General features: G+C 44.0%; 1 protein-coding gene across 6 annotated transcripts in view; it reads right to left on the bottom strand.

Moving 5' to 3' along the window:
- Positions 1-2,536: 2,536 nt before the first annotated feature.
- The window catches only part of FGFRL1 (fibroblast growth factor receptor like 1), a 179,120-nt gene continuing 156,250 nt past the window's right edge, over positions 2,537-25,406 (bottom strand). For all 6 annotated transcript variants that reach the window (XM_074865531.1, XM_074865530.1, XM_074865533.1 and 3 more), the window contains 4 exons: positions 17,306-17,386; positions 11,650-11,934; positions 7,328-7,681; positions 2,537-4,389 (listed from right to left, as the gene is read on the bottom strand). In XM_074865531.1, the coding sequence (XP_074721632.1) occupies positions 3,980-4,389; positions 7,328-7,681; positions 11,650-11,934; positions 17,306-17,386 (1,130 nt within the window). In that variant the 3' untranslated portion in view covers positions 2,537-3,979. The remainder of the gene's footprint in view (positions 4,390-7,327; positions 7,682-11,649; positions 11,935-17,305; positions 17,387-25,406) is intronic.

The raw sequence follows: 25,406 nt of genomic DNA, 5'->3' as shown, positions 1-25,406 counted from the left end.
TTACAGATACCCTGTGGAGGCAAAATAATTCCTCAAAAATGCAAAACCCACCCAGGCACAGCAAGCCAGTGAAAAGGGCCAGACAATATATACAGCCCCTCTCAAATAGGGCATATGGTGATATTCTCCTAGGGGAAAATTTCACACCAATTTGGGTGCCCAAGAGAAGATTCTCAAGAGGGAATTGATACCCAAGGCAGGAATGAAAACCCCACGCTTTCTGCAAATCAAGACCTTTATAGCATCTCACATGGCACATCCCAACCCTGAGCTGTTTTCTCAGCACTGTAGTTGAGAGCTGCAGCTGCACTTGGCTGTTGCATCGTCCACACTGGGTGGTTTACTGCAACGTTTGCCTTTGGAGATCTACCAGCATCACTAGAGATTTGTGTCTAAAAGCAGGAGCTTTAAAGGGCAAGAAGAAGCCACTCTTGCTTGAGCCATCTGGCAATATGTAAAGTTTTTGACTGCATGATACAACACTACGGACCTGGATCACAAAGGGGAGAAGGCACCGGTGGAGAGCGTTACACTCAGAGTGGAAGATTGTGCTGTATGGGAAATGCAGAATTGCTTCTTTTAATCCACTAACCCTCTCTCTGAGCGTCAGTGTTATAGCTGCCATTAGGAAAAGTGCCACAAGACAGTCTCTTAGGGTTTGCTTAGAGCTGAAGCATACAAACCCAGTGTCCACCTTCACCTTTGAAGCTGGTATCAGTACTGCTAACACAGCATGTGTAGAAGCGTCCTCTTGCTGCAGCAGTGGCACAGAGAGCAGGGAAGGGCCACAGGCTTACAGATGAATTAATTCTGCCCTCTGCCATGCCCCTACTGGTGCTGAAATGTGTGGTAGCTTGGGATGTACTACAGTGCAGAGTGCAGGCATGAGATATGAGATGTAGCCCTTAGTATCTCTCACAGAAACATCCACTTACTGCCTTCTCAAAGTAAAAGTGATGCACTTAGTGTATAAAGGCTTTTTAGGTTTTTTTAATGAAATGACTCAATAGACTACAGGCATTAAGAACTCCTGCCTAAATCATGCCTTGTATCCGAACAGAGCCCTCAGTGCCCACATTTAAGTCTTCCTGAAGCTGAGAGGATGCATACAGAGATACTCATGATCTGAATTTAGCTTTTATGGACTTCATAAATTTGTGTTAACGAAGTGTAACTGGACCCTCCCGTTGGAAAAAAAAAAAAAAATCAGCAATGGGTTGGTTTATTATAACCTTTACAGGAAGACCATCATGAAAGATGGTCTTCCTGTAGAGGTTATAACATGGATTTCCTACTACAGCATACAGGAAAGCAGCAGAGTGTGCTATGCAGTGCTGTATTGCAACAGTGCCAGTTGGTAACTCAACACAAGTAGAAAGGTCTCCCTCTTCTATTTCCTCCTCGTCCTTCCCCTTCTCCCTTTGCCAGGGTTATCAGATGGCTCCAGCCAGCACTGGCACAGTGGGCAGGGATGAAGCCAATGATCCAGGTGGCTAAGGCAAAAAAGGGGCTTTTTGGAGCAGTATGTGTTGATGAAGGAAAGTGGGAGCTTACGTGTTTCACTGAATCGGGGCCCCATCTCACAGCGCTACGGCTGAGCAAACAGGTAACTGTTTGGTTTCCTGGTGATTCAAACAAGCCAGCAGAAAAATCACTGCAGGTCAACCCAGAGCAAATACCTTCAGAAACCTTCAGAGAAAAGCACTGTTTTGTTTCAGGTTAAATGAAGTGTTTAACTTTTAAATGGAGCAGCTGGTTTCTTGAAGATCTCTTTCGTGGAACAGACTTGAGAAGGAAGTAATTTCAAACTTAAAAATTGGCATGTTTCAAGTTGTCAGATTTTTTTACCAGCAAACTTTAAGAGAAACTCAAGTGAACAGCAAACAGCTGCAGCATTGCTAAACCTGCCTTCTCTAATGAAAATTTTGGCCACCAAAGGGTTGGGTGCCTCTCAGTGGCATGCAGCAGAAGGAAGGTGTGAGCCCTGCCGGAGGGGAGCAGCTCCCCGCATGCTCTTACTGCACTCAACTCACCCTCCGCTGACTCCTTCAGCAGCTGCATTTACAAATGAAGTGTTTCACCTACATTTCATATTTTCCTGTCCCAAGCACCCTGAGGCCGAAGTTCATTTTACAGGCTCACAAATTATTATGTTTTGATTTACAAAATTTTCTTTTAAAAAGAAAATCCACTGCAGGTTTGTGCTTATAAAGCAAATGTATCTCCTTCCCACCCACCCCCCCCACCACCCCCAAAATGCATAGTGAAACAGATTCCCCTGTGAGCAGGGAACTCTGCTACTGAAGATGATAAGGGGTCCATGAGAAGTGATCTGACCACTGGAGATCCTCACAGCCAGAATATAAACAGTGGAAAAGGTCAGTTTGTGATGGAAAGGATGGCACCAGCGGTACCTGAGATGATGTTAGGAGATTACATGGGGCTAGCATAAAAAGGCATAGAGATAGATGACCTCCACCTTAGGAGAAATACAGTTGATCACATCCTACATTGAGTGTATTCTGAGCATGGCATCTATAGAACCTGAAAAAAAATCTTTATTTTCTTTGATCAAAAATAGGTATAGAAATGCCTGTTTCAAGGAAAATATCATACATTTTTTTCTTAACAAAATAAATTAAATATACATGACTTCTGTTTAAACTCTATATAGAATTACAAAGGTTTTATATTTGCAATTGGATTAATTTCCAGTCCATATAGGTATTTAATATGGTCCTTATTTATTTTCTCTTCTTTCTGTTTTTATTGTTTGAACTGTAATGAAGTTGTATCATTTCCGAAATGTTATCTGAGGGGAGGGGACAACCACACACAACCTAGGTGAATTATTTCTCAAATGCATTTTTTCCTACAAGACTATTAATTCATTCTCTTCGTTTCTTATTCTTTTTTCTAATGCTTTCATGTATTTTGCATTGGTGTAGAAAATCCAGTAGCTTGTCACTGTGAGCCATTAGAGAAGGACAGCGTGTTTTGCTTTCTTCACCATCAGCAGTTCAATTATTATTATTATTATTAATTATTATTATTTCTTAAATATAAATATAAAGGTGGTCTGTACAATGTTCCTCTTTCCTTCTTTCATTTTCCTGGCAATGACACTGAGTCCTAGGACTGGGGGATTGGAGCACTTGTGGTTTGATCTGCAGAACACCCCACGGGACACATGATGCCTTCAACTTCCCAAAATCGAACCAACCAGCTCAGTTTGCATTTCAGATAAAATGACCGTGACTGAGAAGCATTCGGCATTTCACGTTGTGAATAGAAATTAGTTTTCCAGACCTTCTTGTGTTTGTGTTTGTTTGTTTGTGTTTTTTTTTTTCCCCTGGAAGCAGTGAATTGGTTATGTCTCCTGGTGCTTTGGCACTAAACCTCAGGTACTTTAGAGCTCGAGTCACTCAGAGCGGGACAGGTCTGGGGGCTTCCCACCAAAACAAGTGATGTGTAGCAGGCACAGGAACAGCAGTGCTCATCCAGAAAAGCACCACAGCCACCTCTTGGTCTTGCTCGTTTTTAGCAACACAAGGAAGGAGGTGGTGGTTCACATCCCTGTGGTCTGTCTCACTTGTTGCTACCTTGATTAAAAAATCTGGGAAGGCTCCGCTGTTGGAGATGGCTGCCTCTCTGCTGAGATTTGGAGTTCCTTCATTATTCCTCGGCTACATCCTGATTGCAATAATTAAAAAAAAAAAATCTCTTTTCTCTCTCTGTCTTTCTCTATTATATATATATTTATATAGATAGATATAGATATATACACATATATATATATACACACATACACACACGCATATACAATTATATATATATATGTATATATATATTTAAAATTATATATATAATCTTTTCTGTCTGCTTTGCCTATTGCTGGCAGTGTGAGCTGACTTGAAGCAGTCTCTTCTGAGGTACCACGAGGAAAAGCCCAAAGGAGCTACTGTACACGGCTACCCTCTTAGCACTGGTACTGAATGTGCTGGTGCTGATGGACTTTGCCTTCCACGTGTGAGTGGGTGTGGGTGTGGATGTCTGTGTAAATCTTTGGGTACATTTTGGATGTCATGGCCGGGGCGAGTGCAGGCCCTTGGGAGAGTAAATGCTGCTGCTGAGCGACATATTCCTCATAGTTTATGGAGGAGATGCAGTCTTTGTCGGGGACTTGGGAGACACAGATCCTGTCCCGGGGCTGCGGCCGGTGCACGGGGGCAGCAGCTGGAGGGGAGCAGGGTTTCTTTTTTGTCTGGCAAAGCCACAAGAGGATCGTCCCAAAGATGAAGACAGCTCCGGCAGGGATGCCAATGATCACGGGCCAGGGCAGGCTGCTGGCCGAGGAAGGGGGCACAGGTGCACTCGGAGGCTTGGGATCTGGACATTACAGCAGGAAAGAGACAGAAAGAGTTAATTAAATGCAGGCAAAGTGGATTCAAAACAGATGTCACACTTGGGCTGGCTTTTGTACAGGCTGTCTGGCAACCCTGCCAGACCAAGTAACAAGGGAGAAATCAAGCCAGCACATGATGTTTGGTAACTGCTTTGCTTTTCAGTGCTCCTGGAAGGAGAAGCAACTCAATTTCTCTGGTTTAGGGGTCAGGAGGGGAGTCTTTCGGGGATTTTTTAACTTTCTTATCCAAGCTTTAATGGATGCAGTAGGGCCAACCCGAGAGAGTTTCCTAACACCCTCACTCTGCGATGGAGTCGGCTTCACTGCCCAGACTGGAGGACACAACACGGGACGTGTCAGTAATACCTTCATGTCAGCAGCCCAGGAGGCACGATCAAGTTATGCAGAGCCAAGGCACATTGCCCGCTCGCTTCTGCCAGGTGTAGTTGTGTCTGTGTGGGCTTCAGACACTCTTTAGTATTCCTGTCTAGCCATACTGGAGCTACTCAGCAGTGCTTTGCCATGACAGGCAGCATGAATGTGGTGGTTCTTTGGAGGGGTTGTCTTGAGTTGCTTGTGTGGCTGGGAGAAAGGCTGAAGGATGGGAAAAACATAAGTGAGCTGGTGTCCTCTCCTTGGTGCCCAAGCCATGGAGAACTGAAAGTTCACATTCATGTGAGTGTTCAACTGCCTAGGCCAACTGGGCTCTATCTCCACCAGCCTCTTTGGAGATCCTGCTGGCTTTCCAGGGGCAGCAAATTCAGCTACCAGAGGAGATAAGATGCTTCAGACAGCATCTTTCACACCTACCTCCCCTTCCCCTCTCTGCTGTTGGCTGCCTGTACATCCCTGGGTCGTCACTCTGGTTTCTCAGCCTGATCTCTTGATTTATAGACCCAAAAGGAGCCCTGGGGTAGGATCCTAGCTATCAAAATCCCCATCTAGATAGCTACCAGCTGGGATCTCCAAAGCCCTGAAAAATACCTAGGCACAGAATTCAGCTTGCAGGGAGACACTCAACAAACTTTCAAAACCACAGGGTATCCAAATTGCCCAGTACATTATACTCAAACATATATCACTTAACTTTCAGGCCAAACTTCTTTAAGATGCTAATGTTTTTTTCTCTCCTTGACAAATAATCCTAGAGCTAGTTTGAAATATTAAATATATACCATGTGGTCTCTTTGAAGTCAGAAGGACCTATACTGTTGACCTCAATAGACAAAAATTTGATTCACTGACACTGGAAATTATAGAATAATTTAGGCTGGAAGGGGAGTCTGGAGGTAATCTGGTCCAGCCTCCTGCTCAAAGCAAGATAAGATCAGAGAACTGACCCATCAGCTGACCACGAAAACAACAGTCTTCATGTTGGTTGGCAGAAGTCCTCTGCTGGGCTGAAACAAAAATGTTTTGATATTCATCCATGCTGTTCTTCAGAGCTGTCTATGTCAAATCTGGTAGATTTACAAGCAAAATGGTGTTTTTCTAACTCATGGCCTTGCAACCACATCTTTGCCTCTGAGGGCAAGCTGGGTTCTCCTTCTCTGTCACTGCCAATAACTACAGGCCTGCAGGCTCTGGTTCTGGTATGAGGCCTCATTATAGTCCCATTTAAACCAATGGAAAGTCTCCCACTGATTTTAGCGGGAGCTGGATCAGACTCTCATAGTTCAGAAGCTCCCAGAGGCTTTGAGTTATATACCACCCACGCAGCCTTTTCCTTGGGATTGACAGGCTTTCTAGTTGGAGTTTAGCCTAAATCTAAATGATGCAGAAGAAGACACCATTCTCTTACTTGGCAACCCGCTGTCAGTATCTAAATTCAAGCTAGTGACTTGATGGCTGCTGAGACGCAGAGCTTTGGTGATCAGTGAGCAGAAGAAGCCATGCTGCCTTAGTTACAGCACTCATGAGCATTTACCCCACTACCTACACAGAAAACCAGTCCTAACAGCCTGGGAGAGTTAACGATATCTCTCCCTCACCGGTGTCTTGACTAGAGACACTCCATTAGACCTGACAGCTAAAATGATCTGATGTTGGCTGCAGCTCCTGCACTCTCTTAGCTGTGTTGGCCTTGTGATGGTAAAGGGAAGAAAAAAGCAGTAAGATTGATTTTTGTTATAAAACTGGTGGATCTTAAGCTAGATTCACATGCCAAGATGAGGCAGAAAGAAATGCCCTTTTCAATAAAAAGCAGTTCTCAGGGCAGAACTGCACAGTCAGGATGCAAAGGAAAAAATGACAAAGCAAGGATAGTGTGCCTCAAACACACTCGATACAGCCTCAGTTGGACGTGGTCACCACCTCTGAGGCCTGAGGAGAGAAGGAAGCAGCTGTGAGTTTGGTACAAGGGTCCCCAGGGGATCACTGGGTAAGAATTTAACTAATCAATCATTCTCTCATTCACACTCATTCTTTTCCTTTCCTTGTGGCCAGGACAGTTCTTATTCTTCTCTCATTTTATGGGCCTGTATCATTGTTTCCTTATACCAGTAAAAGCAATATAAATAAGAGCAAGAGAAAGAAGAAATGTAAGGGAATGGGGCTGCAAACTATGCTGCTGTTCAGTTCCCCTCTCACGTTCTGCACCCTATCAGTGAAGTGATGTAGTGCCTGCAACTGCAGTATCCTTTCCCAGATCCTCTTCCCTACAGGAGCAGGTGATTCATTTTATTTCACCTTGCTGGAATCATTATTCTCCATGAAGGGAGAAAAGGAAACATCATCAAGGGGATTTCAGCAGGGGCTGATTTAAATCAGGGTTGATTTAGTCCCTCATTCATTCTTATCAGAACTGGGGTAGTCTAAATCAGCACAGAGGTCCATGGAGCCCAACGGGCATCAGTAGTTGTATTAATAAATAGCATGATGCAGACTATTGGTTCAGATAGGGGGAAAAAAGGCATAACTCACCTGGCAGGACTGTGAGAAAAGCACTGCGAAAGCTGTAGCCCATGGTGTTTGCCCCTAGGCAAATGTACATCCCTGCATCCTCTTCCTTGGCTCGAGTAATCATCAGTTTGTTCAGGTAGGAACCATCAGGACGGGACCAGACCTCCCCCGTGGGCAGCACAACAAACTTCTGTCCCCCAACATCGATGGTTGAGTTGTACTTGCTCTCTGTGCCGTACTCCACCCTTTTCAGCCACTGGATGACGGGTTTGACGTCGCTGCGGACTTTGCACTGGAAGGACGTGGTCCCACCGTAGTCTACTGTCGTGTTGACGGGATGTGTCCCTGTCAGGATGGGCTTGGACCTCGTCCTCTCTGCACAAAAACACAGGGAGCTCCATGGAAAAAGGTGTTTGCCAATCTCATTAACTTGTGATTGCAGAAACATAGGAAAAAGGCGTAGGAGGGATGAAGAATAATTGTCTAGTCCAACTCCCTGCCCCAAGGCAGGCTGAGATTTCTGCAAAACTCTCCTGATATAAATTTGCCCAGCCTCTGACAAAGCCTCCAATGGTAGATGCTCTCCAGACTCTCCAGACAACTCCTCCATTGTCTCATGCTTAGCAAGTCTTTTCTCGTGCTCAACCTGAATCTTCCTGTTTCTAACAAGGAAGTTACTTACTCTATCTCCATCAGACCTGGAGAAAAGATTTTTCTCCCTCTTAGGTCTTATATTTTGGAAGATTTTCTTCAGCCCTCTCTTCTATACATGGAACAACCCTCCTAACTGCTAAGCAAACAGGGTCCTAAGAATCTCATATAGAATTTTTTTCTGTCTTTGCTGTCTTTCTGATCTCTCTGGTCATTTGTGAAGCATTTATATTTGGGTACCCAGTTTTTGGTGGTATTGCTTGACACCACACAAGTCAGACCTGGCCTTTCTGCTCCTTGGCAAGTATTATAAATCCAGTCTGGACTACTGAATTTCCCCATTCCCTTGCTGTATGCTGCAGGTATGAGATGACAAAAGGGGTCAGTCATTATACCTTGTACTCCCACTTATCCCCAAGTCTCAGGGACCCTATCCCTGAATAATGGGATCTTAATGATGTATCTTGACCTACAGGGTCAGAGGCTGCAGTGATCTTTCTTGAGTCTTGACTAGAGGAAGATAAGTGGCCTGACACTAGCCAAAAAGGCCAAAACCCATTTCAGGATTAAATTTGGACAATAATACAGGTCTGAACACACATGAAGTGGATTATTTCACTGTAAATGTTCACTTGATATTGACCCTGATGATGTCTTTCTAATGTTTATAAATATCTGAAGGGAGCGTGTAAAGAAGATGAAGCCAGACTTTCTTCAGTGGTGCCCACTGACAGGACCAGAGGCAATGGGCACAAACTGAAACAGGAGGAGCCTTCTAAACATCAGGAAACGCATTTTTACTCTGAGAGTGATCAAGCAGTGGCACAGGTTGCCCAGAAAGCTTAGGTCATCCCTATCCTTGGTGATATTCAAAAGCTGTCTGGGCATGGCCCTGAGCAACTGGATCTAGGTGACCCTGCTTGAGCCTGTGGGGTTGGACCAGATGATCTCCTGAGGTCCCTTTCAACCTCAGCCATTCTGTGATCCTGTGATGCTGTGTGTCTTACCACCATGTCTGGTAGGGTGCAATTTACAGGTGAATATGACAGAACCTTACGCATTCTCAGGCACAACCTCATTTTTTCATCAGATCATTTACAAGTACATATCTGTTGAGAACCACTGTGGCTACCACCAGTTTGGGGAAAGTGAGGGGTGGGGTAAGACATGTTCCTTCTGCTTTTGGTCTCCCTAAATGTTTCCTAAGGACAGACAAAATTGGATGGGAAAAGGCCTCTTCTTTCACATAGCCAGGCAGGCTATGGATATTGGCTCATCTTTTGTCTGGAAGTCCTTCAGGAGATATCTGTCATCTTTGTTGCTGGGCCTGTTAGCTGCCCATGGGGATCAAACTCTACTGGAAGCCATCCCATGCCATGTCATCCCACTGCTGGAGGAGCTGAGACCACAGGCACTACAATGAGGAAGATCTTCACTTCATCCTCACCTCCTTGCTTTTTCTTCAGTCTAATTGTTCCCATACTCACTATGGAACAAATTTTTGTGGAGGAAAAGCTCAGAAGGCTTTTGGTTTTCTAGTCAATAACAAAATATTTCCTTTCTCACAATTATTTTTGCCTCAAGTCTCAGCTGATAAAGGAAACAAGATGGTAGGAAAGGAAATCAAACACAAGAAGTTCACAAGACCATCCTTTCCAGCATGATCATAAGCCTTAGGTTATGTCAACACCGCATAAAGTCAAAGGAAAAATGTATCCCTCATTCTGAGGAATGTTTGGACTTTTTCAGTGCTAGCATCAGAGAAATCAGTCACGGTTTCCAGACAAGGAGGTACTGCAAACCTCTATCCTAGGCACAGAGAGAAATTATGGTATCACAGTGGGTGGTAACTGCTGGCAATCATCAACTGCTTTTGACAGCAAACACTGTTGGATTGAGCATGTAACAAAACAGCTCCCACCAGCACTGGCTTTGGGGTGAGAGGAAGGAACAATGGACCCTCTTTCAAAAACTCGGGATATTTTCAGTAATGAGGGCTCTAAAGATGTGCTTGGGAAACAAAAATACCACAGTGGTCTCTATAGGCTTTGCCTTGGGACTACAAGCAGAAATCACAGCTGGGGAGACTGAGACTCAGATAAGCAGGACTTAGGAGTGGAGGTTCAGGGGGAAAAAAAAAAAAGGAGGAAATTGAATAAAACCTGTAATGCTCCACAGAATGATGTTAAAAATAGAAAGATGTCTGAAAACTGCTTAATGCCCTTATCTCCTTGACTCTGGTTCCAGCTTTGGTTACTGTTTTCACTCCTAGCCAGCAAAAGCTAATGAAAACAAAGGTTACATACATCTTTAAGTTGATAAAAACCAAGATAAACAGGGACACAGAAAGGGGTTTGTTTCTGGTGCTGTCTGGTTTTGATGAAGTGAAAATGCCACAGCTGCCATTAGGATGGGGCTTGATTCATTTCCCTGTCTCTGCTCCTGGTTTTAGTGTAAACACATGTTTTTACTGTCTCCACACAGCTGCATCTTTATCAATCCCAGATGTCCGGCAGGTTTGTGCCTTCGGAGCCCAACAGAGCTCCCCACATGTGCTTTTAATTCCTGTGATTCTAGAAAAAAGACTTATCAGAGAACAGATTTTTACCTTTAAGAACAATCTTTCACACTGGGATAAACCTTCTCATGCTAAAATGTATGCACAGACAGACAAACAACATGCTTTCCATGTGGCTGGAAATAGCCCTCCGTGCCCCTGCTCCTCATTAACGAAGGCTATTCAATCTGCCTTCCACTCAGCTCATCTTCACTTTCTTGGGTTGGCTGCTCTATAATCATTTCCATGACAACTTATGATGATGTCATAGACAATGCATAACGAATTAAGAATAAGAGCTCTTCTCTGGTAGACTTAGATAGGATTTGAGTATAATTATCTTCAGTAATAATAGGGGAAACAGAAGATTAGAGACCAAGAATCAGAATAGCTAGATAGTAAGAAGAGCAATTTACTCTACCCCACCACAATGTAGGGTAATCCCTCACAGCTCATCTTCTAAGGGTTGAATCTTGAAAGCTATGTAGACATCTAAAGATACAGACAGGACCCCAGTGGGATTTTAATATTTTTTTAGTATTTCATTTGTACCCACCTGAACCTTCAGATGGCCAAATGTTTTTTTAAAATCTGGTCCTAAAGCCTTGTCTGGTTAAATCACTCTAGTCATAAGATTTCTGCTAATTCCCTTGGGAGACTTCTCTAATGAAGTGGGCTTCCTATTACAGCTATCTAGACTAAATTTTCAATTCATTGCTTTGACCCTATTACCACTCTAATATAGTAACCTGGGCCATCCTAAATATTTCCACCCCTCTTCTATGGTACATGAAAGGGCTTTCTCAGCTAGTTCTCAGTCTGTCCTTGAATTGAGTCTGTTGGTAGTGTAAGACTGAACTTTTACCATGCAGGTGCCCTTAGAGATGACTGTTTCCCAAGTATGCCTCCTCATTCCAGCCACTAAATTGTATTGTTACTACCCTGTCTTGCCCAGGTGTTAGGTTTATTCTACAGTTTTGGTAATGTTTTCTCTGTCTCTGATGATGTTTTTAACACCTCCACATTTCTGTGTCCAGCTATCAGCCCTGCACACTTGCCATCATGGTCCCCTTACTCAGCCAGCCCCCTTCTCAAAGCTCCCTCCTTGCCTTTCCACCCCAGAGACTGCACTTACGGATTACTTCAACTTTGTATGTTGCATTGATTTCTCCAACTTTGTTAAATACTCGGCAGGTGTATTTCCCACTATCCTCTGGCTTCAGGTTCTTCAAGTTCAGCGTCCACTTCTTCTTCTTGTTCTCCCCAATCTCCTGGGGCGTCAGGGGCTTATTGTCCTTCAGCCACGTGATGTCAGGCCGTGGATTCCCGCTGGCCACACACTTCAGGCGGATGGAGCTGCCAACAGGACGGGCAATCACTCTGCGTCTCATCTTGGCGGGCTGCGTGAACCTGGGCCGGGCTGCAAAAGGCATGAAAAATTGACTGTGTTGAGCAAAGGGCGTGCAAAGAAGGATACTGCTGTCAAGTGTCATGGTCAGATTTGATTGAGAGGCACTCAGCAGTCCCATACATACCAGTGTATCACTCTCTCTCATATGAGCTCAAACTGAATTCCTTAGAAAGGAGACACCATACAGCCTGATGCATTTGAATCTCTACTGGTCTGCTGTGGCCACTGTATTAGCCTTCTGCATAGCAAAACCCTGGAATTTTTCAGTGTCTGTAAGGCAACTGCGTCAGACCATCTCACAAAATAATACCAAAATCACGCTATTGTAGCTGAAGGCAAAATGTGGCCCCATAAATACATTATAATTGTTACCATATTCCATGCCACGGATGCAAGCCCTTAGCCAAGACCAAAGGAAAAACTTCAGATTCCTATCAGGCTGACTATTTTCTCAATCTTTTGCTGGTCACTTGAAGCTTCATTTTCTGAAGATGTTTTGCCCCTTAGTTCTCATTGGCTTTAATGGGACTTAAAAAGAGTCAACATCTTTTCAATATGTAGGAAAGCCTCAGAAGTGTCAGACTTTCACACATTGATCTGAACTTAAATGTATGCAATTCATTCAACATTAAATTATGAAGCATTCACATTGAAATGCCCAAAGAAGCAAACAAACAAATGGAAAGCCTCAATAAAAAACCCTTGAGTTTGTTATTAGAAGATACCCCATCCCAGTCCATCCCAAAAATGGAGAAGCTGAAGCAATAGCTGCTGGTGGACAGAATCATGGGTTAAGATAGTCACGTTGTATTAGCAAGGAAATCACCAATATTTCTAACAGCAATGACAAGAACACTAGAGAAATACAAGGTCCCCACCTGACAAAATCTGAAATTTATACCCTCAGCTGCACCTAGCTTTAATTCAGATTATGCCAAAATTCCAGAGGGAAAAGAGGTGGCACCTTTACACCCTAGTAGCTTTACTGGCATTGCAGAGAGTTTTCCTGTACAGTCATGAGTTAGTCTAACTAATCAATAGGAAGAGAAAGAACTTTGCAAAAACTTTTACAACAGTTGAAATAATAGAACATGATCTGTTGCAAGGCAACAGCTTGTCTAATAGTATCCTGTAATTCAAAGAATACAAAAGAAATTACAAATTCCTCACAGTTACTTTAATTATGCAATGCCTGTCCAGAGGCACTTCTAACTGCAGTCTTCTGCTGAGCTTAACACCACTTCTGACTCCCACTTGGCACTCTCCCCCTACATCCAAAATAATCCTGCCAAATTCACCTGCCTTTTTTTATTTTGGCAGAGTCAGTTTCTCCTTCGAGTCCGTTCAGCATTTCCACAACAGGTTTCTCCCTCTGTTTTTGAACCCTATTTCTTGCTTACCATGATCTTACTCTTCAGCCCGAAAGGGCAGTCACCATACATTTTTGCACTCCCTTGGTAAACCCTTCCCTGATCCTTTTCTTGGAAAATAAGAGAACTAGATAGAGTGACCTGCTCTGTGGCACACTGGGTTGAATTATGCCCATCAGCCACTGGCCTTCACCAATGGAAACTAGAAAGCCACAATCTCAGTAGCATATAATACACCAAAGCAAGCTGAAAATGTTGTGCTTCAGGTATCAGGGAAATTAGCTACAGGATGGCACAGTGGCAGTCTCTACTAGAGAGCCAGCTCTGCTGCTCAAGGCTGAGGACCAGAAGCTCTGGGATGTGCTTTATAGCAGAATTTTGGTGGATGGAGGAGGCTGGTCTGCAGTTTCCTCTCTCCAGGCCCTGGGGAACACCAGCCATTGCTCTATGAGGTCTGTGAACGTATCCCTTAGTCCTCCCCTCCCTACAGCCTTGCCCAACATCCCTCCCTCTCGGAAGAAGACACCCTTTGGCATACCCCCCTCTTCAGAGTCCTTTTCTGCAGGGGAAACCATCTGCCCCCACAGCCTTCTCTTGCCCCCCTTGGCTGTCATTTTGGGTCCCAGCCATTTCATGTTATTTCAAACTCTTGCTCAGAAATGCTTTACTCTCCATACAGAGGCTTTCATGTGTAATCTAATGAACTGGAGCAACTCCGGCACTAAAAGCCTTTGCCATGACAGCTGAGCAGCAAGTGTGACATACTAACCCACTCCACAGGTCATAGTGTGTAAATTGCTGGGTATTCCTTTGGGGGTCTGTTGCAAGAGGAGGCCCCCTCCCAGCAAAAACAATCACCCTCCCAGACAGACAATTAACCCTGTCAGAGCTGCACGTTGTGAGCAATGACATGCTGAAGTTTAAATCTGAGCCGATTGAAATGTGCTGATAAGGGCTGTCATTGTGGAAATTGAGTAACTGTCTGCAAGGTGCATGAGAGGTTAAGAACCAGCCACGAAATGGGTCTAAACAGTTATCCTCTAATATGGCAGGAATTTACTCTGAGATGAGGAACTGCAGGTCCAGGTAAGGGTAGATCCTCACCAGATGGGATTCCTGGGCTGGGACTAACATATCAAAGAGCAGGTTGGAGACAGGACAGTCACACTGCCCATACAGAGCGAAGAGTCAAGTGAGTGACTAAGCTCTCACCTGCCCTCACCTCTTCCCTGCTTCCACAGTAATAGTTCAGAACTGTCTTTCCTCCCAAAAAAAGCAGGCTTATAATATTTCTGGTTTTCCTCCCACTGTGACTTCCATGAATCTGTCTGGAGTTTTGCATTCACTCCTTGTACATTGTTGCCAAGATGCATACCAAACTACAGGTAAAGCTAAACTTCTTTGGCTCTTTCTGTCTTTCTTTTTTCTTCTGTTTAAAGAAGGTTAAGTGATTATGTGGTCTCAAAAGCTACTCCAGGCTGTGTGCAATATGCTGAAACCAGATCCCATTTACACAGTCCTGAATGTTTCCTTGACAAAAGCCTGAATTGGACAAGTTTAGAAAAGCCAGTTAACAAAAAAGGAGAGAGACACACATGCACATAAGAGAGAGAGAAAAAGAGACCCAGCAAATACAAAGGAGAAAGAGGGAGAAGCAGCAGTGTGAGAGGCAGAAAAAGTCTCTTTTGAGCCGATGCTAGTAAATGTCTGTCCCCAAATCTGTACCATTTACAAAAGTATTGCTTGTTGGAGTGCCAGTGAAGGCCATTACAAAGTGCCTCTGTTATTTATACTTCACATGCTTATTCTCCTCCACATCACTTGGCGTTTGCTTCATAAACACGAACCGCACATTTGTACAGTATAAATTATGCCACACACAAGAGCAAGGGAAAACACAAGTGGATGGGGACAAAGAGACAGTGTTGTGTATGGGTTCCTTGCTGAAATGCTGTTTACCATGATTTATTCAAGCTAATGAAAATTAAATGAAACAGAAGGCTGTTGGCACAAAGACATGGGAAGGAGTTCAGCAGTCTCCTCTCCCTGTGGGACACCTCGAGGTGCATGGATTTGTCCCAGAGGCTCCTATGAGACTTTGCTCATACAAACTGAGATGGTTAGCTAAAACACGTAGTCTGCTGTGATCTGCCACAATTGCCTCCACGTAGTGACAGTCAGTACCACTTCAAGCTTTCATGATACTTATACAAAAAAGTGTCATGATATGACTAAGTACTGAAATACTTTCAAGTCTTTTGGATAAGAGCTCAGTCAGTTGTGTGAAGACGTGGATGAGGGTATCCATCTTTCCTCACATCAGCTCCCTGCTCTTGATAGGGGTAGGACTTCTCCCCAGCAATACCACTGCATGATGGTAGCCAGAAAGCAAAGTGGAGCATTTTCTAAATCATTCTTCTCCTCTCCCACTTCTCTAAGGCCCAGGACTCTGCAAACACAAATTTCTCCTTCACCCATTATCCTCCAGAGACCTGCATACACACACTGACCCTTCCTGTACATCAGCTCACAGCAGCAATTTGCTGGTGAACACTGATGGATGGAAAGGGCTTGAGTATCTGTGTGGCCTGCCCCAGCCATTTCCCTGCTTGGGGAGAGGAGACAGGAAGGAAGGAAAGGGGGAAAAGAAGAAGTGTAGGAACACTGCAGCACAAAGAAGGACTGAGCCAGGGCAGCACGCAGTAAGACACAATCTGATATGAGATCGTCAATGCCTAATATTTTTGGTAGTGCTTACATCTTTTTTCATAACATTATTGTACTGATCCACCATCCACCAGCTCTACCAGAAGCACATCTGCCATGGCATTCAATGTCTGTTCCTATCTCCACCAGGATAATGAAGACTGGAACTTTTCTTGCTAGCTGCTGATTCCCTCCTGAAGGACTCCGGACCTGTAGTTTATCTAAACCACCCTTTCTCTAGCTCTAAAATGTTGTCATCCTTTTCCAGAATGAGTGGACGTTACCTTTCTCTCTGAGAGTAAGCTCAGTCTCAGATGAATCTGTAATTCAAAGCTATTATGGCACTGCCTCCTCCAGGTGTGGACTGGACTACACCACAGAACACCACATCCCTTGTTTACTAGCTCCTGAAGAAAACTGGCTTCAGCTCAAGTGGTGGAGACTCATATGGAGAAAGCTTGACAGGTTCCACCCCTACCATTGCCACGAGGTTACTCCCTGGTCAGGAATGTGGTACAAAGCCACCTCTGTATTATAAAATTAGAAGGAGGGATGTACTGCAAGAGCAAAATGGAAATGTTGTGTTTCATCCATCGAGGTCATAAACTCACATCACACTCCTGTCAGTAATGGCCAAAAGCTGTTTGGCATCAGCCTGACAACTTATTGTTCTTCAAGGAGTGCTTGGACCAGTCTTTGGACCTGCAAGTCTTGCGGTGATTCAGAACCTGTTCCAAGTGAGATTTTAGCAGTTCCCCAAAGGTCTGCAACAGCATCAAAATCCTATGCTTGAACAGTCCAGGGCTTAGAGAAGTTCATGCAGGTGTCTAAAAGAGAGGGTAATTTTAAAAAATACTCAGCTTTGGCCTAATGCTAATTCTTCTGAAGTGAAGTCAGACCTCCCATTTGCCCTCAGTGGGAGCAGTGTTATGTTGGCACTGAAAGCTTTTGGAAATATTGCTATAAAAGTCAATATGCCTTTTATAGAGAGTCTATGAAAGCTATAATAGCTGCACATGCAAAAGAAAGTTACTGCCCAGAAAAACAAATGCAAGGGAGAACCATGCTGGGGTATATGGCAGGGGGCCCTAGAGCAGACCACTGGCTGCATTTTGCAGAAGGACCCTTGGATGGGATCCATTCACACCGACATGTTCAGCTGACGCTCTGTTTATTATTTGACCATCTGTAAGGAGAACTCACTCCAGTCACTCTGCCTTCCCTTTCCTTCAGCAACTGAGAAATGTGCCGTGTGAACAGCACCGAACCAAGAACTGAGGAAAACAAAAAACGCTGCTCCTTACCCCACTGCTTCCCAGAATGATCTTCATATTCTCCATTGGAGCCTTCAGGTACCTGGCTATCCTTTCCTGAGCTGGCATCATCTGCAAAGGAAATGAAAGGGAAGATGTTAAGAAGGTCTCCTGCAGCACAGCACTATGATAACAAGAGTTTGCATTTCCTCCTGGAGGCACCATGCAGCTGAAACACACTCAACATACATTTGGCATCCATATCCTGGCACTTACAGCCTGGCCAGTTTAATGAACAATTTAGTCTGCTGCTTTATGAGCTTTTCGGCAGGCTACCAAAGCAATGGGAGATTAATCAACGTTTCCATTAATAGCTGACAAAAGCCTCTTTGTTTATGTTTACAGGTTGCTGTTCCCTAGGAGGAGCTGATCTGTTGCACTTTCTATGCAAATAATATAAATCAAAATTACAGGTAATTAAACCTCGGAGGTGGGGGAAGACTTATGTGATCAGTCACACAGAGCACAAGCAGTGGAATTAGGAATACTAAATCACTTCTCAGCTTCCATAAACAATCAAGAAAGCAACCAGGTCTGGGGCCAAATGAGCCCTCAAGAGATACTGAATGCAAAGCTATGGCTGGACAAAGCAATGCTGAATTGAAAAGCTGTTTGTGGTTTGTTGTTTTTTTTTTTAATTAAGATCACTCATCCACCGACCACACACCACTTTGTCCCTTGTCACTCTAGCTGTCTATACCACTACTACAGAACAGCATCAAGGTCTCAACTTTGTGCCCTGTACTGCTAGGAGAAATAGAAATCACCACAAGGTGAAACCCCCACCTCTCCAGCAGCCCCCACCTCGAATTGCCGCTGTGTAATGGCCACCTACAAGGTCTCTGTGAGGGCCAAGGGAGAAGGAGAGTGCCCTGAGCCACCTTTTGCAATCCAGGTGATGCTGGTGGCCTCATACCTCTGCAGTGCCCAGATAGGAAGTTTTTTCCTCCTCCAGTAACAGCTGGACTTCTAGTGCACAAGTGCTCAGCTCAGAGCAACCTCTTACAGCAATGCATCACACCAGGAGGGGGGTCCACCTGAGACCCTTTAGGCACCTACAGGTGACAGCGCAGCGAAGTATGGCTCTTCCAAGGTTATTTCTATGATCTACAAGTGGCACAGCCCCATACGGCAGCTGGATTTGAGGGGAAAATCTTGATTGAGAGCTACTCAGCTCCTAGCTAAAGTGCACTGAAGTGTGTGAAGTTTGATTTTCAGAGATAGGTCAGGTGAAGGCTGGGAAAAAGTTCACCTCAATAAGGAACTGCACTGCAAAGGTGTAAAAAAAAAAAAAAAGCAAGAGAAGTGGAAACATCTGACCTAAGGAATTAATCCCTCCAAATGCCCAACTCCTAAAACCCATAAGAAAAAGGCCTCATGAGCAAAAGAGAGGAAATTTCTTTCTGTAATCTCTGCAGCAGAGAAAACTTATCTCAGCTTATAGAAGAGCATGCCCCCCTGAAAATATACAAATAGTAGAATTGCTCTTTACAGTTGTTTTAGAAGTTGGGTTGTGCTTAAACAGCATCTAGTGCATAAACTTGTGTGTAGTCTTTGTGAGAGAAGAATGTGTGTTTAACCTCATCCTCACCCCAGTTTCTGCTATTTTGGAAAATCATTTCTTCAGCATGGGGCATTTTATGCCAACACATGCTCTGCTCTCGTTTGCTGCTGTCCCTTAAGCAGAGATGCCATATGGGTTTGTCCCCCCTCGCCCCTGACAGATTTTTCTCTTCTCCTTGTGGTTACTTCGGTGCAGTTTCCCCTGGAGGTATGTACAGCTGTCACTTCGAGGGGAAAAGAAAACTTTCAGGGCAGCAGTGTGCCATGCTCTTACTTCAGCAGCTCACTCCAGCTGACTGCCCCTTCCCACGTCCCTCTCACCCGGCTTTCCCAGGGCACTCAGGCCAAACCACAGGGAAGCAGCATGAAACGCAGTCACACTCAGGAAACATCAACTCTCACGCAGTGCAGCGAGTGCAAACCCACCATCCAGGCCCGGCCGAGGCTGGCCCACAGCCTGTGTTACAGAGGAGGCGAGTAACCCATGTGCTGCATTTTGCAAATATATTTTTATAACCTTGGCAAACCGAATGCAGGCAATACAAATATACCCATTATATACGATGGCTTGCATATGACAGATTGTCTCCTTTCAGTCAAAATACTGAATCGATTATCTTCTGGCACTTGTACAATTTTTCACATAAATATCGGTAGTGCTACGAATGAAATCTTGGATGCTCTCTGACAGAGAACTTAGTAAATCTCTTAGCACAATTAGAAAAATGTATTGGGTAATGGAGAAGAAAGAAAAACTGTGGTCAGAAATGTCGGATTCCTGCCCATTGTTAACTGCCGAATATCTTAAAAGTGGTTAAGACGTTTAAGTGGCAATGTTCTGTCAATTATATCTTAATCCTACTCAGCTTGATGTACAAAGAGCAGTATATCCTCCCTTGCCTTCTGCCTCATGTTACAGTATGTCAGCCCATGTGTGCTCCCCCTGCCTACACACAAGGACTGACTGGCGTTCTCAACACCTCTTGACATGCTGCCAAGCTTTTGATATAAGTGAAATTGCTCTGAATCTGTTTGATCCTTTGAAGATGCTTCTTTGGTTGTTATCCTGCCAAATCGCAAACCTGCAGAGTAACCTACCAAACCCAGAAAAAATCATTTTGGGGGGAAGAGATCAGGATAACTCATGCCACTGTGCTGAGCCTATGAAGTAGATAATTTGGCAGGGGAGTAAGATTGAAATAACTAACTGCATGCACTTAGGCATGTTGGTTTAGAGCCACTGAAACTTGTTTCACGTTTGTTAGGAATGTGGTAACGTTAACAACAACACATAGCAGAAGTCTCGAGGTGGGGGAAATGTCATAAACACAGAAACTCATGTGGAACAAAACTACTCCTTCCCATCCCCAGAGCTGCACACTGGGTGAGGGATGTTACAGCAGCAATATACAGTGAATTGGGCTCCTACCTTCAGCATGACTGTATCTGAACAAACTCACATTTGAGAACTGTAGGAAAAAAGCTGGTTCATAAGATCCTGAAACTGGATGAAACTCATTTTGGGAAGATTCCCTGAAGCCCAGGAATTGCCAGTCAAACTGTGAGTGAGGCAGCAGAATAGCCAACAATATAACAAAAACGTGTTAACCTGGGATGTGAGTGACCCAGGGTCAAGTTCCTCTTCTGCTGCGTTCAGAGAGGGATTTGAACCTCCCCTCTTTCACCTTGGATGAGTGTTTTAAGCTCTGAACTGTGATCTCAGAGAGCCAAAAGAGAGCTTATTATTACATAAAGTGGAACAGCACTGTGGGAGACAGATATCTCAGGAACACCCTTAGGATGGAAGACCCCTGTCTAATTCAGATACCACCAAGATTTGACTTCCACCTGCTTCATCCAAAGTTAGTACTGCAGCTGCATGGGAACAATCTGTCTCCCCCTGTTTTGAAGAAGTTTCTTATTTTTTAAATTTTAACATAAAGACATTTCCTAGGGCAGAGAAACTCTATTGCAGTTGTTCTAGTCCCTGTGCTAGCAATGATGGATATCTTTCTGTACCACAAATACCCTTTGGTCAGCCTGCTCACTCCTAGGGAGCAAAGCCAAATTTCCTGAGAGTTAGAGGCATCTGGTTCAGCCCGAACCTGCAGTCTAAAGCCTGGTTAATAGTGCCCGATCTGAAGAAAAATGTTGTTTGCATTTCACCCCAAGCTTTACAAACACAACTGGCAATATTCGTATTAGACAGAGTGGACCTGAAAAAACGAGCCACATTCAGATATGTATGACCAGCAATACAAAACAATGAGTTAGTAGCAGAAATCACATGAGTTTTAGCTATATTCAAAAATTACCTAATAAGCTGATTGCTTATTCATGCTCTTGTCACCTCCCACAGAGGCAGGCAGGTCAGGGTGATGACTACATACAAAAAAATCAGCCTGCAGCCAAAGGGCAGCAGGGACCAGCTATGCAGCTTTGCCAGCTTTGCTGCCAGCAGATTACCGCAAGAGGCAGTGCTAAGAAGGATGAGCTGCTGAAGTTCCTACAAGCTCCCTTTTCTGTGACCTATATTGGAAGGTCACCCTGTACTGGACTTCTTGGACAGTATCACAGGCTTAGGAGAGCAGCCAGTTGGAAGACGAAGTGGAAAACCTGCCTTGAAAAATAATCACTGACTAATTTTATGTCACGAGTATCTGAGACCAAGAAAACATATACATGATTTAGGTGTCCTCACTGTACAATTTAGTTCCATGGCGTTACAAAGCATGCTGGCTGGTCGAGAAATCTGAAGTGGAAGGCTCTGATATCATGTCAGGTGATAGACTTGAAGACATGGGACAAACTCATGTAGTCCCTTCCCCTCCAAAGACTGCACCTGGCCATACAAGACAGGGCCAGGATGGATCCAGAGGCATCAGCCTGTTGTTCATGAATGTCATCCCAGTGGTGTGATTGCCCAGCTGCTCTCCAGCCATTGCCTTTCTCTTGCTTCAGGATCTCATTCTAAGCTGGCTTCTAGGTCTGAGATGCCACAGGACTGAGATGTTGGTGCTGTGCTGGGGAAGTGTGTGATGGGGCTGAAAGGGGCAGTCATAGGATTGGTTTTGCAGACTTGACACGTCTGAATGTATGAGGCCCTGATTATCAGTGCTGACGTCATGAGTCAAATTGCCCTGTCTCACCCCAGAAAGCATGTTGTTCTATGCATATTGTCTGCCATGCATTTCTTTGGTCTAGCCCCTGTCCTGAAGCAGGCTGGATTTCTGAAGAAAAGGGATTTCTGTATGTAACTCCATCAATTGACAAAGCACTTGAGGGATCCTATGGGATAAAGAGTGCCACATAAGCTGGGTATAGTTACTGTTTATTACCATAGCAGAATTGTTCCATTCCCTCTTAAAAAATGGAAAATTCTGCATAACGGTCCAGCTCTGAGGGAAGCTGATGAGAAATATTCACAGACTGTTACTGAGCCCGGATCAAGTTTTATTTACCCACAGACTCTCCATGAAGGCTTCGTGTTTTAGCCAAACTGATATGACTGGTTTTCAGGCCAATACTACGTGCTGAGCATCCAACCACAAGTCAAAACAACAGCCCAATTTTTGAAGCAAAAATGTAGCTGTAATATTTCTCTATGATTCACAAAGTTGCTTTAATTTGTTATAAAGCAAGGCCCGTCCCTGCTCTGACTTGATGGGACCAGCTTTGGAGTCTTTGATGTCAGAGGCCTTGAAAGCCCCATTTCACAGATGAGCCAGCTTTGCATAAATAAACAAAGTGACCTCTGAACTGGAGCCTGAGACCTGAGCACACTTCAAAGCACTGGGGGAGGTGATGGGGGGGCAATGGGGAATGAAGCGATCAGCATGCATCATTAAGGCAGCCCCTGCTCAACGCTGCCGCTGAACAAGGGGTGTAAATAAAAGGAGGGAGGCAAGCGGGGAGGGAGTGAAATGAGGGGGAAAGTGATGTAATCCAGTCAGGCTTGAACAATTATAATGAGGCCTTCTCTGATGGATGAATGAAAGAGATCTCTCTGAACTCCAGCTTTCAGAGCTGACTCTCGCCTTTACCCAGATGCATCATATTTGCACATCATATTTGCTCCCCAATGTCCTTCGTTGCTGCAGGTGTCTAGTGAGTGACAAAACACAAGCTGCTTGTGGGAGGTGGGTCTTGGGCCTTCCTAGGAGTTAAATCAGAATTTGTCAGGCTAAGCCTAACCAGTAAAACTGAGGAGTGGGAACACACCATAAACTTAGACTAGGAAGTGATTTGACTTATTTTTCAGTAGTCCTGACGGTGCAGTAGATAGAAAATAAACACACATGAAAGTAAGTACAATCTGAAAAGTAGGTCTCCGCAGTTTATCTCAGATAAATTCAGGATTTCCTGTAATACTTGCTGGAATTTAAGGGGAAATACAAGGAAAAGATCATTCTGTACTTTGTTTTAGGGAGTCTTCTGCTATCCCGACTGGTTCATCTGCTGCCCAGATGAATGGTCCATGAGGTATATAAGTAGGCAGGCAGTAACAACTTTATCACTAGTTTTGCAGGGATTAAGGCACTTGCTTTCCTCAGATCTCCTTATGTGGATTAACACTGCAGGTTTCACTAGCATTTCAGCTGGTATTAACCCCCAATGACCAAGGAAACACATCCCAACCTACTGGCTAGCACATGATTTCCATCTGAAAGCTACCACTGCCAGATTCCAGGATTTTATTGCTTGTCTTGTGATATTTGGGGTGTTTGTGGAGGATCTTGATCCTGGCAAGTGACTACTTGAAAATTTTTTTTTTTTTTTTGTTATTGAATAACAGTTCTTAACATCTGTGATTGTAAAGAAGAACTCTACACAAATATACCCTAAAAGCTTGGAGGAAAAGGAACAAAACACTCATTTTTGAGATCTTGTGATTTTTCAGCTTGTTCCGTGGTTTTGCAAGGTCTGAATTATGGCTTCAGGACCTTAGGACTGGTGATCCATAGATGAATGCCAAGGCTGATTTGAAATCATGAAAAAGATTAAGATGCAAAGTCCCCATCTTGACTTATTCTGAATTTTCTCCCACCATTGAGATCTAATTTAGCAAGCCTGCTCTCTGAACCCTCCTTTCTGACAGAGGCCGACAGATCAAAACTCCAATGAACTCATTCCACCAACACAAACCTGGTGTAAATCTTAGATTTTTGAATGTTTTTCATAGTTCCTCCATCAACCCTTCATCTCATGCTCACCATTCCTTAACCTCCCTACTATATTAACAGTGTCACCTACTGTATTAACAGTGCTGATGCTATGAAAAGACAGGAAATGTGCTTAGAATTTATTTGGAAGGGCACAGTGAAAGCAAAGGGATCAGGAATATTTGGAGGGAAGAAAAAAGATCTTATGGAGGAAACCCCTCTCCCTGGGCCCAGCCAAACAAAACCCCTCAAGATGAAAAAGAAGAAACCCACTCGGAGGAGCTCATAGCCAAGGAACTACTTTCCTCAAAAAAACCCCCAACAAAATCAACACAAACTAAAAGGTTATTGGCAGAGAATTTGCCTCTGTAACAGGCACTGAAGACTTTACTGCCTACTGTCTTTGACTCCAGTTTGGCCAAAAATAACCAGAGGTATTGATACTGGAATTTCCTGAAAATAAAAATAGAAAATGTTTGTGTTAGCGGCTTTTTGGTATTTTCAGCTCTGGCCATTTTCATGAGAATTTCCATGCAAAAATTTTCATGGATTTCACTTCAGCCCCAGCACTTGGAATCCCTCTGCAGGCAGGATGATTTGCAAAAGAAACTTTGGCAGCCCACTTGCCTCCTGAAACACTGGAGAGACTCCACAGTCTATAGACCAAAGCCCTGGCTAGGGAGTCGAGAAACAAGACTTCTGTCGCTAGTTAATCTGTAACTCACATTTTTATGTTATGATGATGTACAGGCCCATTTTATTACCTGTAGATGACAAAGCTCTTAAATGGTGGTTATTGCTGAATCCCACATCTCAACACAGAGGGGAACATCTATCAGAAGCAACTGCTTTAAGACCAAAGAAGATTTAACTCCCTTCCACAGAATACAAGAAGGAGGGACTATGGGGTAGCATAGACATATTGGAGCCAGTTTATTTTATGGGCTCATACCAGTGCAGTTCCAACAGCACAGGCAAACCAGTCCTACTTCTCTGAAGAGTTTTAGCAGCCCACAGAGAATCTAGCACTGCTGTGCATAAGCTGCTACCAGCACCTGAGCTAACCCTTTTACCATTAATTCCTTCCTAATACCACTGGGAGTCCAACATGGACATATCCCTGCTCTGTACTCTTGCAGACCACTAAAGAATGTTGTGGTTTATTGTTTGGGCTTGATTAAAAAATTTTGGTATGGAAGGGGATCACATATTTCTTAAAGAGGAAAATGTGTAAGGTGGAGAGCTGAAACTTGAGAGAAGTGGGGTATTTTAGTCATATAAAGGAAGTAATACACAAGTAATGAGATAGAAAATGAGAGTATTTAAATTGAACATATGTGAAAGCTTCCCAAGAGGGGCATCTGCTA

This window comes from Strix uralensis, chromosome 4, assembly GCF_047716275.1.
Source record: "Strix uralensis isolate ZFMK-TIS-50842 chromosome 4, bStrUra1, whole genome shotgun sequence".
Taxonomy (NCBI): Eukaryota; Metazoa; Chordata; class Aves; order Strigiformes; family Strigidae; genus Strix; species Strix uralensis.
The sequence above is the reverse complement of the archived record's forward strand: the minus strand, read 5'-3'. Positions and strand labels throughout refer to the sequence as shown.